The 16,383-nt window shown below is 38.8% G+C and overlaps 1 protein-coding gene across 1 annotated transcript in view; it reads left to right on the top strand.

Moving 5' to 3' along the window:
- Window positions 1-16,383, top strand: part of CLIP1 (CAP-Gly domain containing linker protein 1) — a 63,728-nt gene that overhangs the window by 17,887 nt on the left and 29,458 nt on the right. Inside the window, 7 exon segments of the mRNA XM_085238550.1 lie at window positions 4,257-4,381; window positions 5,401-5,617; window positions 7,684-7,881; window positions 8,210-8,313; window positions 10,600-10,660; window positions 11,735-11,767; window positions 15,810-15,914. Of these exon segments, the coding sequence (XP_085094676.1) occupies window positions 4,257-4,381; window positions 5,401-5,617; window positions 7,684-7,881; window positions 8,210-8,313; window positions 10,600-10,660; window positions 11,735-11,767; window positions 15,810-15,914 (843 nt within the window).

The following is a 16,383-nucleotide window of genomic DNA, read 5'->3' as shown; positions in this document are numbered from 1 at the left end:
TATTCTGCCATCTGGAATTGGTTCCTCTAAGTTCTGAGAAACGGGAGAAAGCAGATTCTGATCAGCAGATCTGGGTTTTTTTCAAATATGCTGTTTGTTTGTCAGGATGTATTCCAGATGCTGTGGTTTGAGTGGCTCTGGAAATGCCCAGGCTAGGTCACAACAAGATGTTGCTTCAAAGTGATTCTTCAGGGGAGCACCATGTATCAGTCCTTAGGCGTGAGTAAGTGGTACCATTTTACAGGCCAAGTTTTAGGCAGAAGATATCCTTTCTTCAGAGTGATTTCCATGTCTTAAATGAACAGTTTTAGTATCAGTCTCACTTCTTAGACAGTTTATTTTTTTCTGGACTGCACTGTTTTTTTTGTTTCCCTCTTTTCCTTATCTTTGGAAATGCAGCTCTTCAGATGCTCTCACAAAGTCTGGCTTGCTGGTCCCAACATGCTTTCATCAGAAAGTTTTTGAAGTTATTAACAGCCTCAGGTTTACAAACCTGTTCTGTTACTTCACTTTGCATTGCAGCAAATTAATGTGAGCCTAGTTACAAAGTGATAAATGGAACTTAATCACCTTTCCCATGTGTTTGCGCATAATAAAAGTGAATTCCAAACAAATTTCTTCACCTCACAATGACCAGTAACCTAACCTAAGTGCTCTAAGGTGTTACTGCTTTACATTTCACGGCTTGACTATCTTGGGTGTGAAAACTGATCTAAACAAATATATCTTTAAAAGGATTATTATTTAGTGACCCACCTTGGCATGAATGAAGGTCATGGAAAACTGTCTTCATGGTAATGGTGCCTCATTTTTTCATATAACTTTTAGAACCTGCTGGTGGGGGGCTTTTTTAATCCTTCATGCAATGCTAAGAAGTAGATCCACTGGCAACTGCGACGTCTTATATCTTTTTTTCTATTTTTTGCTATAATCTTTAGCAGCTTCTCTTTGAATCGTATAAATAACAGTTCTCTTTTTCCATATTGGTATATACAGAGCACTGTGTATAATTCTGTGTGTGTACAGCAAATTTTAAGCATAGAAAGCCTTTACTTTCTTGTATCTTACTGTAGCACCTCACATTGTTCTGCCAAGTGAGTCAGTGATGGTCCTCTTAGATGCTTTCCAAGCAGTTGTGGCATTACATGCAGAGTGCTTAATTGCAGCTGGAGGTGAATCTGTTGTTTGAGGCAGAGGTCTGTGAGTGGCTGGAAGTCTTCAGCAGACCCAGGCTGCAGCGAGGGGTGCTGACCTTATATCTAAAACCAGAGCTTTTAGAACTGAGCAGAACTGCAGATCTAGAGTGTCATCGATGGTATGAGCTCTTTACTGCCACAGCTGCTGGCTGCTGCTGTTGGTGAGGATAAGCACTTCAGTACTTGCAGCCAGAAATGTAGTAGCTGGTTATTCGGGGAAGCTTAATTGGGTTTGGGAAAAAAAACAAATTCTTTGGCATTCTTCCTTACATCTTGTTTAAAAATAAGCCCGGTGCCATGGTTACAAGCATAGTCACATTGCTGTTTCTCCTGGGATCTCACGTTGTGTGTCCCCATATGTTCCTGGGTTGTGAATTCCTCTGTTTTCTCCCTCCCACCGGCACTGGGCTGTGGTCCCAGGCACACACAGCGAGGCAGGGATGGGGTGGGATAGGGTGGGATGAGACAGGAGCTTTGCTTCGAGACCATCTCCTGGTTAGTGATTTGGATGCTTTGCAACTGACAGAATTGGCATGAATTTTTTTTATTGAGAGTGGCAAATGAGCAGGACTAAGGTATGGAACAGAAAGGAGTGCATGTTCCACACTGAGGGCTAACCAGTGTTTTACTGGCACCAGCTCTGCATAGCGAGGGATTCACTTACAGCCTGAGCTGGCAGAGCAGCCCCCAGCAGCTTTCCCTGTCTCTGGAGTCTCTGCACGTAGCGGGCTTCAGAGAGCTTTGTCTTGCAGCCCCACACACCTTGCTATGGGAAGGCGGTGGGTTTGTATTTATTTCTGTAGCTGACCTCCCACAAGACCCCAGTAGGATTCCTTGGCCAGCTAAGCAGTTCCTGAGGAGTCCTTCTGTGTGACTGCAGACCTGCCTGTTCTTCCAGGGGACACTTCTTATCTGGGCTATTGTTTTGGTTTTCCTGCCTCCTTTCTTTAATGAGTTCTTTACTGCCTCTGTTGATTTAACTCACTTTATTCAGGCAGAAAACAGTGCAGGTTTGACAAGGGAAATACCACACACACAGCACACCAGTCTTGCTTTTCATCCGAAGATGGCATCCAGATGTATCTTAAAAACACAAAAACACCAGAAGTTTCTAGAAAAGGAATATGTATAAGGGCAACTTGGAGACTGTTGGGACTGGTAGCACAGACAGTGATCACTGATATAGCACTGAAAGCACAGACACATGCAAATTTTTCCCTCTTGCTGCTCAGTTAAAATTTATTTTGATGTTGTATATTTATTTGTTGTGTATTTTGTACTTCTGTTTGTGTTATTTAACCTCTAGAAAAAGTTATGTATAAGAGTGGATAAATATTTGTGGATTTCAGGAGTAGTTCTTCCAAAAAAGTACTGTTAATGATGTTGCATCTTCTCTCTTGTATTGTGCCAGAGAGACATAGAGGTCTGGATTCCATGGCACTGTTCTGGTTGTTGTGATCCTCTATCACTAAAGCAGTACTCTTTTTTTTTTTTTTTTTTTCCTTAGAGGGGAAGTTTGTTTGTTCTTTGCCAAGAACATCAAATACCAAACATTCTACTAGTTATTGTATTAGGCTGAGTCACAGTAACTGTAAACTGTGTGTTTTTACTCTCTCAGAAAGAAAAATTTGTTCCAGTAACATGTAAAGGTGATCTGCAGATCAAACCTTGTTTCAAGACTCTTTCTGATGAGACAAGAAAAGGGAACTGCCACATTATACAGGGATGAAAGAAATCTATCTGCTTTTCCCCTTTTAGTAATATCAAAAGGGTTAATTGTTCTTCCTTGGTTTTCTGAGGTTTTAAGTGTGTGGATTAGGATTTTCTACTCATCAGCTGAAGCCTTGAATTGCCAACAGAGCTGTCAGCTCTGGGAAGCTGATGAATTAGAAGCTAGAGCACAAATGTGTCATGTGCTGGGCACTGATGTGGTACTTTGAGGACACTTGGTGCTTTCAGGCAAGATAATGTACTCCATTTCCATTTTCCTCACAGTTAACCTCTTGTGTGAACACTTCCCAAATGTATTAATATGACTTATCTAGTTACTGTGATTGTGCATCTTAATTTATGGTACAAGAAGCATGCAGTTCTCTAGTTATACTGGGAGGCTCCCCCCAAGAAATACAATGTCAAAATCCTAACATATTTTTTAATGCATAAAGAAAGGAAAAATGCAGTCTTTGTGTTAGCAGGTTACATCCAAGCTTTCTGTCAAGGCTGCAAAATGTATTCCTGATCACATAACATGTGCTGGAAAATAGAGGTGAAAAAAAACAATGACCCTGAAAACATCCATGTTGAATCCAGACTCTCTTGAAGAGAGATTTTTCGTCAACATATGCCTGTTTTCATAATGCTAGATACAGGCTGAACAGATTTGCTCACAAATGGGGCACAGCATATTGGCATTCTGACCTGCAAGTATCCTGCAGGTCTGGCTTGTTGTCTTTCTTGGCAAGTGGCAGTCACACCTTGTTTAATTCCTCCCTTCTTCACCTAATTTAATTCCTCCCTTCCTTGGGAGTTATAAAAAGCTGTATCTTTCAGACATTGTAAGTGGAACATGATCATAGTGACTACAAAGATGTAGTTTTTTAGGTTTGGAAACAAATAATTTCTAATCTTCTGTTTAAAATGTTTTAAAACAAAAAACAAAAACAAACAAAAAAAAACAAAAAACAAACAAAAACAAAAAAAAAAAAAGAGGAAAAAACCCACCGCTCCTTGAGAATTGAAATAGCTGTTTAAATCAACACCTACAATTTTGTCAGTTTAAATTACGCTGTGCATTACACTCTGTTTAAATTCTCCTTAATGCAAGGGAGTTATGCTGTGCAGGTTCTGAGCTATTCATTTTCTCTTCCCAGACAATTTGGTTGTGAACATTTCTTCAGTGTATTAATACAAAATCCATAGCCAAGGAATATCTAGCTTGAATTAAAAGTGGTCGCATCATTAATGTGCTTTGTGAATGTGGTTATAGTGATTGCTTTTTCCACTGGATTGTGTGTTTCATTTGGAATGCATTAAAAATGATTGTGTGCCTTATTGTTTCAGGTGGGTGGAACAAAAGCTGGAGTTGTGCGTTTCTTGGGAGAAACTGACTTTGCTAAAGGAGAATGGTGTGGAGTAGAGCTGGATGAACCTCTAGGAAAGAATGATGGAGCTGTTGCTGGAACACGGTTAGTTTATCATCAGATAGCAGTCACCTCAAAGATCTCGTGTTTCTGTGTTTCATCATGTTCTTTTTGTAATGTTTTACATGTAACTTTCCATCAGGAATAGTTAGACTGTGAACTGTGGGGGATTCTTACACACTGATTTAAATTTTATGACAACTGCACCTCTCTGAAAGTCTGCATCAACCCCACATTTACAGGATTAGTTGATCTCTCCTAATATCCACGTGAGTTTTACTCATAGGTTTGTAATGGAAATCACAATTTCCTGCTGTTTGAACTTCTGCTTGGTTCTTCATCTTGGAATGAATTCTCAGTTAAGAAAATGCCTCTAGATGTCTAAAAGCTGAATTTAAGAGAAATTGTCACGCATTACATGAACTGAAAGCTCTCACAACCTCATTTTAAAGATTGGAAACCACACAGATGCTTTCAGAAAGCATTAATTCTCATCACAAGTGACCTTTATTTCTCACTTGGTACAAGGAGCTGCCCTTTATAAAGACAGTTTATCATGGTTGATCACAGCTTCAAATTTTAGGTGTCTTTTGTTTGTATGTAACCGAAGATACATGTTCTGTATAATCAAAAGTGCTTATATCCAATGAAATATAGCTTATTGATTTAATTATAACCTGATTTTATTTTTAACTCTTTTCTCACCTTCTTTGCTGGCAGCTCAGAGAGAAAGGATGTGCATGTTAAAGTTCAAATCTGAATGGAATGTGTAAGAAACTGAGCTGAAGCTCGAAAGGGGTTCTTCCTGTTGCATTTCTGAAATGCACTGTGATAGTATTGTTGCAGCCTATCAGAGCCCTTTATCAATTCCATTGGTTTTTTGTTTTGCAAAAATAAAAAAAAACAAAAATTGCAACCTAATATAGATGAGGCTGTCAACAGCTGTTACCTTTTCCTTTATTACTGGTACACTACTGACCCAGAAGTCTTTGTGAAGCCAGATTGTGTACATGGAACATAGAAGTTAAATTAGTACTCTGACCTGTTTGCTTTATTTTTTAAAGGTATTTTCAGTGTCAGCCAAAATATGGTTTGTTTGCTCCGGTCCACAAAGTTACAAAGATTGGATTCCCATCGACTACACCAGCAAAAGCAAAGACAACGGTGCGAAAAGTGGTTGCGACTCCTGCAGCCCTGAAACGAAGCCCAAGTGCATCTTCCCTGAGTTCTCTCAGTTCTGTGGCATCTTCAGTAAGCAGCAAGCCGAGCCGTACAGGACTAGTAAGCTTCTTTTTCTATTGCATGCTTTACATTCCCAAGCAGGAATCCACGTGGCACTTGGCCTGTGGTCTTGCATAAATTGAGGATAGAACACATCTTGGAGAGAGTGCAGTATGCATTTAATTGTGCTCTCTTTTTTCATTTGAAGCATGCATGAAGGAAGAAAATCTTAGCTAGCCCTGAAGAGTAGCTGAGTATTTGAATATTTAAGCTCACACAGTTAATTTGGGCTAACTGAGTTATTACAATAAGAAAGGGGCTTGTGATTCAACAAGGCATCAATGTTCTATGACTGAAATCTGCATTTAGCAATTCATTTTTCCTAGCACTTCCTCTGTCATATGGGGTTTGTATTTGAGGATCTGTGACGCACTAAACTCCCATAGCATAACTTGTTTCATTAAGCAGAAATCTTCAAATTTTCAAAATGTAAAAGGCCTTCTTTTGCTGTTAAAGAGATGAGTCAGCTGAGAAATACAGAAGCAGCAATTATCAAGTCTTTGCTGACAAGAAGCCTCTTTCTTTTTGATTTGGTTTTTAATCCCTTGAATTCATCTAGACGAGATGTTGCAAAGTTCAGTGGCTTGGGTGAATTCTAACACACTAATTCCACCTAATACACTTACTATGGGTTCTTTTTAAGTTACTGTTACATAAATGTCCTAATCTTGGGTTACAGCAGTAAAATGGAGATGTTCTGGGAAAGCTGAATTTAAGCCTCTCTTTCAAGGCAATTAAAAGCATAGAAATAATTGTGTTTTTTCTTTCTACAGCCACCCTAGATTTATTTTTTTTTCCCTAAATCAGTGTGCATAAATACATCTGACTGGAAGGAGATCACTGACTCCCAGTGGTCTGTAACTGGTTATCTGACATACTGCTCCACTGACCAGCAGGTGCAGGACAGAGGTGATGTACCACAGTCCTTCAAAACTGAAGCAGATTATGAGTGAACAGAGGTCAACAGTTGGTCAGGGCAGTGGGGTTAATACCTCATCACAGCAAGCACACAGATTTTTATTTGGCACAAATGGAGAGACTTTATAACTTAATCCAGTCTGGAAATTGTACTCCTAGCTACAGAGTGCCCCCTAGTTTGAACCTGTTGAACTCAGTACTACCTCAGGCTGCAGGAACGGCTGCTTGTGGCAGTTTGTGGGCTGACAGTGAAGCCTTAACATGGACCTTCACATTTTATTCAGTATGCTGTGATATCAGCATAGTATGCTGTTGTGTCAGCATCGAGAGAATAGTCACACTTTGTGAATGTCTTCAGTATACTTATTTTATACTGTGTTGTGCCCTCGGCCTCTTGCATGTTTGGGGCCATTCAGGTTCATTTTAGCTCTAGTTCTAGAGATTGATTCATTTATAGCTATACTCTTAACATTTAATCCTCCAGTTTTGTTTTGTTTTTCCAGAAGAACCTTAATTACAAGGATATAAACAAATGTTTTAATCAGATACCAATGTACTTCAGGAGGAATTAGCTGTGAAGCTAGCTTTTTAAGTCAAGGTAAACGCCTTTGAGCCTGAATGTCTTGTTGCCATAGTAGAGGCACAAAATGCTAGTTGGATTTCCAAAAGCTTTTAATAGAGCATTTGGAAATGTTATACTGTTGCTGGTGACCCAAGATAATGACTTGGTAACGAGAAGGGCAATGTTATTTACTTGCTGTAAAGATGCCTTTCTTTTTTTAATGCAAAAAATCTTCATAGAAAGCTAATGGACTTGTCTCTGTGTGAGTCTACCAAACCTGTCTCAGACTGAGCCCAGCCTTTGGTTTTCACTTCAGTCCTTCTGTCTCCTATGTGCTGCCTGCTGATTGCTACAAAACAAACTTAATACATAGGTATGGCTATTGTTAAATTCTCAAACTAAGTAATTTAAGGTGAAGCAAACAAACAACAACAAAAAAAACACCCTTTAATAAAATACTTAAAGGAGAAATTATGATAGGTTACAGAAAACAGTTGCTTCTCTAACCTAACGTTTGTAGAGTCTTGGAGATATCCCTGGTTTTCACTTGATAAAGAACAGTTTTTAATGTGCTTGCTTTGTGAAGTTAACAGAAACATCCTCCCGGTATGCAAGGAAGATTTCTGGTACCACAGCCCTGCAGGAGGCACTGAAAGAGAAGCAGCAACATATTGAGCAGCTCCTGGCAGAAAGGGACCTGGAGAGGGCAGAAGTTGCAAAAGCAACCAGTCATGTGGGGGAAATAGAGCAGGAATTAGCACTTGTTCGAGATGGACACGACCGGGTAAGAACAATGCTGCTGTTCTTAAAACAGAGACTGTAAAACAATTGACTTAATTCCCCAAATCGCGTTTTCTAATTGAAAAGGTCTAAACCTGTGAGATCTTTTGTGTGGGAGCTTTGGCTTGATAAGAGCCAACCTATAACATTTAACAAATGTTGGTTAAACCTTTCTACACATCTCAGTGAGTGATGTTTTCCTTAGTATGTGCATATTTTGAGTATCACATTCCTGCCTCTTTGTCACCTTACCACTTTGTGATTATGTATAAATACATAACTTGAAAAAAGAAATCATTGTCTTAGACTTTGTTCTTATTCCTGGTGATTAGCATGTACTGGAGATGGAAGCAAAAATGGACCAGCTGCGAGCTATGGTGGAAGCTGCTGACAGGGAGAAAGTGGAGCTTCTCAATCAGCTCGAGGAAGAGAAAAGGTAACCCAAAACCGTCGCCATTACTGTAGCTGTTAAAAAAACAAACTTTGCACTAAAAGTAAATGCTTTGTGACTTGCAAATATGAAACAAATCTTAAATAATGCGGAGAAGTTGTAGTATAAAACAATATTTCTGCTCATTGAAGTTAATATTAAAAATAAATTCTTAAATTCAATGAGGAAGAAACCCAAAGAAAATTATACTGTGATGAATTACAGCTGGTAGAGGGGATTTTTTTGGTGACTGAATATCCACTCAGATTTGGTAGCTGGCATTGCTTGTGTAACAAGCTGAGTGGACTTGTTTAGAGGCTGTAACTATTGTTGAAAGATGGATTTCATGGAACTTATTCCTTCTAGTATGGCCTTCAGTTGCCATGGATTTTATTCCTACTTTTATGAAGGTACAAATGGATCATGCCTCATCTTTCTGAAACATTTCTACTTCAAAGTGAAAATTTTCATAATCCCGTTTTCTGCCAGTGCTGGATTAGGAATTTACAGTTTAGTGCTCTTGTGAATAATTTATAACTTTTCATGTGCTTCCACACTGAGTCTGTAACTTACAGAAATCATCAAAGCCCTCATTCCTAATTGATATTCTTAACGATTTGAGGAAAAGAATTGAGATTATCGAATAGATGTACAAAGCTGCATGAGGAAATGATCTGGTACATTGTTTTGATGCATTCCGAGTGCTTTTGAAAAGCTAAACTCCATTTAGAAACCAAACCCATTGTGAACCTGCTCTGTAGACTGGTGTTCTCCTTTGCAATGTCAGCCTATCTGAAAGGCCTCCCTAAAACTAGGGCACACAGAGAACATGCAGTGTTAAACCTGGGCAATTCCCTTACAGTTTGCATGCTTCCTTTTTGTTGGACCTGCTTGCACTGAATTTTCAAATAGTAGAGTGGGGTATGGAATTACCTGTATGATCTCTACAAAATAATGCAGTGTGGTTTTTTGTTGTTTTATTTTGTGGATTTTTTCCTTAATATTTAATTTTAAATAATAATAATTTTTAAAAGCTTTGCAGCAGCTCCATTAGTTTGGCTGTGAACCTCTTCTCACTGGATGCCAGGTTGGGGAGGGGGCGTTTTTCCGCAGTCCTCCATGGCCTTGAGCTCACCTTCAGTGTGTTGCTAGGCAGCATAACAGTGCTGCTGTGTATGCCTGAGACCCATTAGCTGAAGTGACGTTTTACAGCCAGGAAAATAGTTCATGGCTTCAGCAGTGCAATATTTCTCCTTCCTCCTAGTCACTCTAGGTGTGTTTACTTTGAAAGCTCTGTAATGTGTATTCAAGTCAGTCTCAGCAGTAACTTTTAGTCAAATGATCTTGAATCCTCTGTTTCCCATAGCACAGGGGTGATACCCACTTCCATGAATATAAGAAGTTCTAACTGTCCTTTTATTTCAGTCATCTGTCCCTTGTATCACACGTTGATGCAGTGATTTGTACATCTGTCAGCCAAGCTCCATGCACCAGCAGTGTGCATAGTTCAAAGGTGTCCTCCCTTCCACCCTTCCCATTTTGTGAGGTGGGAGGGGAGGACAGGGGCCTACTGCCCCTCTGTCACGGGTGTAAATTGATCTAGTTAACTCCATGAGAAAAGGAAAGAAGGCATCTTTGTCGATTCCTTTGCCACATCTTACTGTGTTTAAAGGAGGAGATCTGGCCCCTTGCTCATTGTGGTATGCCAGACTTGGAGAAGGAAGAAGTAACTTTAAAAAACATTTATTTTAGTTCAAATACCAGCTTAGCACTTCTACATTTGGTGGTGTGATTCTCATTCTAAAACTCCTGTATGGGCAAGGCAAGCTGTATTTGTGCTTTTGCAGGACTCCCAGCCTGCATCTTGCAGTTCATCCTGACAACGAGCATGTGTTTGTCTGTGGTAGTTTTGATGCAGTTGTCCAGCACACTTCGGGAAGGCTCTCAGGAATCTTGGATGTTTCCTAACTTTCTGTTTTCTTATCAGATAAAACACGTGGAATGTGTGCAGAAGGGTGAAGGAGTGAAAGAAATAGTGCTTGATGTAGAGGTTTTCTTTCTAACTCATCAGAAACTGCAATAAAATACCTTTTTCACAGAGCTGTAGGAAGAATACTGCTTCTTTACAGTTGTGCTTTAATGACAACAGTTTTCCTCCTCTTCAGTGTTTTTTGTAAAATAATTCTGTTGTTGTAATCTTTCTGGTGCTTTGCTGTCCATTGTCCATGGAAAAGTGAGCTGAAATGCATTTTCCTTCAAAGTTATCTGAATTTTGATCAACTGTCCCCACAGGAAGGTTGAAGATCTTCAGTTCCGAGTGGAAGAAGAATCCATTACCAAAGGAGACCTAGAGGTAAAATACCTCCAGCTTTGTAAACAGGATATGTAGTAAGGCAGAGAAATGCAATCAGTTCCTCTTAATTATACTGTTCTTCAGAAGACAAAGGCAGGAATGATTAATTGATGCAGTGCTGGTCCAAATGTATGCAAAGCACATGGAAGTGCTTCCCATTTCTGCAGACCTTGATTAAGCTAACAGTCCTGAAACTGCACAATCATACCCATAATTCAGTTATAGCAAGGGTTTTACTATGGAATGGCCATATTTGTTTAGAATAATTCAATTCACAGAAAAATCAATTTTTAAAATATTTTTATTATCATATATTATACCTTACTGATGTTTCTTCGATTGCTTAAAAGTCAGCACCAAAAAAATATAATCTTAAAATTGTGAAACTGACAATTAGGTATCTATATGTTTGAAAATGAGTGTTGAAGACAAGGCAGTCCATTTGACTTGGCCTATGTTTTTTGAATAATTCATGTTCTTTCCTTAGGGAAGATTTATTAAAAGAAGAATATTCTCGCTGGAGATACATTGTATACACAATTTAAACAGCCATTTAGGTGCGCATATAATAGTTTGTGATTATGCATTCAGATTAGGAAAGATCTGATGAAGCATTACTCTCAACTATTTGAACACTGCCAATTTTAACTCCAAATGTCAAATTAAAAAGCAAGATATTTTAGTTCTACTTTACTGTTGTTTAAATCTGAAAAATACTAGAAATAACCAAATTAATTGACGCATGTCCCTGTGAACCATTTATGATTAAAGTGCTAGCCTTATGGAAATGATTCATTTCATATAACATTTCTTTTATTTTAGTCTTCCATTCATTTTAAGATGCCTATTTAGACTCTTCACAGAATGCTCCTTTTATTGTTTAGTCCATGGAAACTTTCAGTTTTTTATTTTTTGTTGGTCATGGCAAACCATTGTAAAGACTGGTTTGTCAAGCTGCATAACTTCAAGAATTTAAGCTGAATTCAAAATAATGAAATGTATGTTGGAATGATCAAGTGCTAAGTCTGCAGGTGAAATATTTTTTGTTTATTTGTGTTTTAATTTTACTAATAGCGAAAGAGGCAGATTTCGGAAGATCCAGAAAATGTAAGAAGGCACTTAAATGTGCAGAGACATCTCATGTTAACAGATTGTGTGCAGAAAATGCTTATACTTATTCACTAACTGCATAATCTGTTATTGAAACATTGACTCTAGTATTTGTGTGCATGTTGCTTTCAGAGCAATTACAACATTTATCAAAAAGAATGTGTGTAATGACTAAACGTTGTAGTCCCCATTGACTGGAGAGAGGGCAAATGAAGTCAGAGTTCTCTGGGGTCAAAACCTTTGCAGCTGATTGGAGAGTATAGGAGCTTGTAGAAAAAAGCTGTCTGGGATCTTGAAATGTCTTTCATTTAAATGTAGGATTTTAGCTGCTCCACAAAATCCTGCTTGTTTTCCTACAAGCTCCTACTGCTGATCAACAGTAAGCAATGATCCAGTTCTTCTTTCTGAGGAAGAAAAAAACTGAATGTTCCCCAGCTCCCCTTATTTGTTTCTTTTTTCTTTGCTTTTTTGGCATAAAATGCTAAGGGGAGTGATAATTAAAAACACCTTAAAAATTAGTGTGCAAAGCTGTCTATTTTAATGTATCTTCATGTACCTTCCCTGTGAATTATGCAAGACAAATGTATGCAACTAGATAGCAGACATTAAAGCAGCCCTCTTCCTTCCGTAGCTCAGAATAGTGGAGTTTAAATGCCTTCTCTGATTGGATTTAGGAAGAACTATCACAGGCTGCCTCCTTTGCTGCATCCCCAGCCAAGATAGGAAGTTCTCAAGACTAAAACTGGTTTCCTGCTGTGCATTCTTAGGTGTTCCTTTTGTGAAGCTACTTCAGCGATCCGGGTCTCCTCTATTCTTCCAATCAGGCTCACGGTGTGTTAGAAGTAAATCTGCATGTGCCCTCCCTTTTTCTCATTTTGTGCACTCCTTGTTTAATCCTATCTTTACTCCTGATTTCCCTATTCTAATTTTTTCCATAAAAATGGACATCTTCACTCTCTGAAGGAGAGGATGGCTGATCACTTTGTTTCCAGGCTAATGCTTCATAATCTCAGTCATGTTCTGTGATTGTTATCCCAGCACGAAGGGACTGAAGGTCTTCTTGCCCCTACCCTAGAATTGATTATCAGCATTTATGGCTTCAGCACAATTTCACAATTTGACTTTTTGATGGAGAACGTAACCAAAGGTTTATTTTGATGTGAAAGTAGCTAGAATACACAAATGCTGAAAATAGCTGATGATTGCTTTCTGACATTTGGTTTGAGTAGAATTCTTTAGGGTTCAAGCTAGAGTAAGGCTTGTCCCATTTTCTTCTTTCTCTTAATCTAACTGCAGAACTTTGGAGAAAGGGAAGATGCTTCATTAATTGCTTTTTTTTCTTTTTTTCTTTTCCATTCAATTTAAGGTTTGCAATCAAATTCTTCTTTTTGTAGTACTCTGCTCCTGTCAGTTTATTGTGCACTCAGTTTCCTCACAGAGGACCATAATTCTTCAGACGTTTCTCCTCAGATGATCAGTACTTTGATTAAAAATTTTGCAGTGATTGTTGCCTCAGGGAAACTGAAGGCTGTCCCTCAGAAATCACATTTGTTGAAAAAATAATCCTCCATCTACTAAATGGGGAGAAAGTTTCCAGCAAAGATCTCTGGAGTAGTTTTGTTTTGCTGAGTTTTTCTTTGAGCTTTAATTTTCATCCTGGTAGTATTTTAATTTCTTCTTTGAGATATATTGGAGATGGGGTTTAAAAAGCTGGTAATCAATGGTGGTGTATCAGATCTTTGCAGTACTAACATGATGTCTGTAAAAGTAATGATGAAAGTATCCTGGTTTTTACATAGTATAGAAAATCTTCAGATAATGTATTCTGCAATGATGAAAGGAGAATTCTGCAACTGTCAGGTTTGAGGCTTGTTTTCTAATGAATTCCTTTTGGGAATTAGAGCAGGAAAGACACGAATACTCAATTTTTTAAAATAGCTTAGTTTTCAGACTTAGAAGTAATGCCAGTCAGTCTCAGAGAGAGGACTGATTACAGCCATTTCAAAAAATACTGCTATTTACCTTAGAATGTTTCTGTTTCCAAAGCCAATGGGAGGCAAAACTGATAAGCCACGTTCTCATGGCTTTTTCTTTCATCTACACTGAATATCTTCCACTGATGGAGAAATTAATCTGCTATGGAATATCAAACAGAACAAATCTAAGAAGTAAGTTTAATATTTATGGATTTTAGTATTTCAGACCTTGTAACTAACTTCACAGTAAACCAGCCAACTCCATTCAGCTGGAAAAACGTTTAAAAGGACATTTGAAACCGCCAGATGTCAGCATGCTTTGGGAGAAGACGATAATAAAATGATGCTGTCTGAAGGAATACTGTGATTGAAGGAGAACAGGCCTGAAGCAAAACAAGTGTCATCCCTGTCTGTCTTTCTTTGCAGAGGCCACACACAATCTGTAACTGCTGTGGCTGGTTTGGAGGCAGTGCTAATCATCTTGTCCTTCTATAAATAACACAGTTCTGTGGGGATTTTTAAATATCGTATTACGAAGACGAGAGAAGCTGCAGTGTCCTGCCAGCTGTGTGCACCACTGTGGGTTTGGCAGCAGTGTGGCTTTGGAGTTATGCACGCCCTTCCTTTGGGTTCAGTTATCTCACCGGGCTGCAGGACTCCTTTCTTAAAGGCAGCCATAAGGTGTGGGGAATACTGTCTGATTTTGTTCTGTAGTAAAGTCACTGCTGCAGCTAAACTGTGACAGAGAACTTTCATCGAGTCTGATGGATGCAATTCCTTGAGCAGCAAACACGTCTTAGCATACCCAGACAGAACTTCGTTCATTTCTGGAGATCCACCTTACTGTTGTGTGGGCGAGCTCTGAGAAACTACCCTTTTTTTTTGAAAAGACGTAGGAAAGAGTGCACTTTCATACTCCTTTTAATTTGGATTGTTTCACACTTGCAGACAAATCAGCTCTCCACTGATTCCAGAAGTGGCACAGCACTGAGGTTCTGAATTCTGTATTACTTTTTTTTCCTTTCCTCACATCAGTAAGGAGGTCAGGTTTGAACTGACTGTTGGATTTTACAGCATCTCTCAAACTTCAAGTTCTCATGCACACTTCTTGGTACTGAGTTTTCTGTGTGCTTGCCAAAAAAATTCTACCCCTTAGTAAACAAAAGGCAGGAGGTGGCAGCTTAGTTAGTTTCATGTACTTCTTCCTGTTTCCCTTAGGAACTTAAAAGAAGGACAAAGTTGGATTTTTCTGATGTTCTGTTGTTTGTTTTTTTCAATCTTACCAGTTCCACATCTTGTTCCATGTATGCAGTCCTCAACAATTACAGAGCAACCAGACTATTTCCCTGTGTCCCCTGGTTTTGGAGAATCTTTCTTGTTGCTTGCTTACTTTCTGGAGGAGGAGAGGGATAAATTAGGAGGGTTCTGCAGTTACCATTCAGACAACCATGCTCTTTCTGTTCATATAATTCATACTCTGGTGACAAATGAACCTTAATATTCCCAGATCTTGACCGAAAGCATTTTTATGACTGAGACTTGAGATGCAGCTAATTAATATCACGTTAAAAAAAAAAAAAAAAAGTTTGATTTGCCATGTGAGCTTTAGTGGTGAATTGTCATCCCCTGGTTCATAATACATCATGTGAGTAATACAATCAATGCATTAAAGAAAAAAGTTAGCGAAATGACAAGGAAAGGGATGTATCATCATCTTAGAACAAGTGCAGGTATATATTTATATTTTATGTACTTTTTCATAACTACTCTAATTTGTGCTGAAAACTTCATGTACTGATAAATAACTTCTACTTGGCTGCATGAAACTTTTGTCCATATTTCTTTGTGATTTTTTAAACATTTTTTTACACATCCGTCCATTTACACTTTCAGCCCATCTTTCTCATCCATAGTATTTCCCTGTTCATTTTATTCACTGCATCTTCTCTGCTCATCATTGATAGAAGATTCTGGCAGCACGGCCTGCATGTGGCTCCCTCCTTGTGTGCTGGCATGTGATGGTGGCACCGTTGTGTTCTCTTCCTTTCCCTTTTTACTAACAGACGCAGACCAAACTGGAGCATGCCCGCATTAAGGAGCTTGAACAGAGCCTGCTCTTTGAAAAGACCAAAGCTGACAAACTCCAGAGGGAGTTAGAAGACACTAGGGTAATGGTTTTCACTATTTAAATAACAAGACTGATTTGTATTGTGGAAGATTTCTGGTGACGCAGTCTGCTGGGTATAACACGTGCTGAAAGAGATCTTGCACCTGCCACGAACCTCATGTAGCTGCAACAATGAGTTTGTAAAAATGAGCATTGCTTCTGAGTGTCGGTGCTGTGTGTGTGTAGCTGTATGCGTGTACTCATTTCTTCAGGAGAATTCAGGTAAGATGACGTCAAAGTGCAAAATTAGTACTTGAATCCGTGTCAAAAGTGGCAAGTGAGACCGTGAGTAGACATAAAGGAATGTTCAGTGGCTCATTTCTAGAAGTAGCAAAGTTCATTGTATCCAAGAGAAATAATTCCACTGTGCCAGTGCTTTTAACTCAGAAATGGTGGTTGTGCTACTTGCTTTGCTACATCAAGGACTTCTTAATTCTTTTTTTTCTACCAATGACACAATATTTTCCTGG

This window comes from Meleagris gallopavo, chromosome 17 (genome assembly GCF_905368555.1).
Source record: "Meleagris gallopavo chromosome 17, MGAL_WU_HG_1.1, whole genome shotgun sequence".
Taxonomy (NCBI): Eukaryota; Metazoa; Chordata; class Aves; order Galliformes; family Phasianidae; genus Meleagris; species Meleagris gallopavo.
Note: the sequence above shows the minus strand (reverse complement) of the source record. Positions and strands in the feature narration are given on the sequence as shown.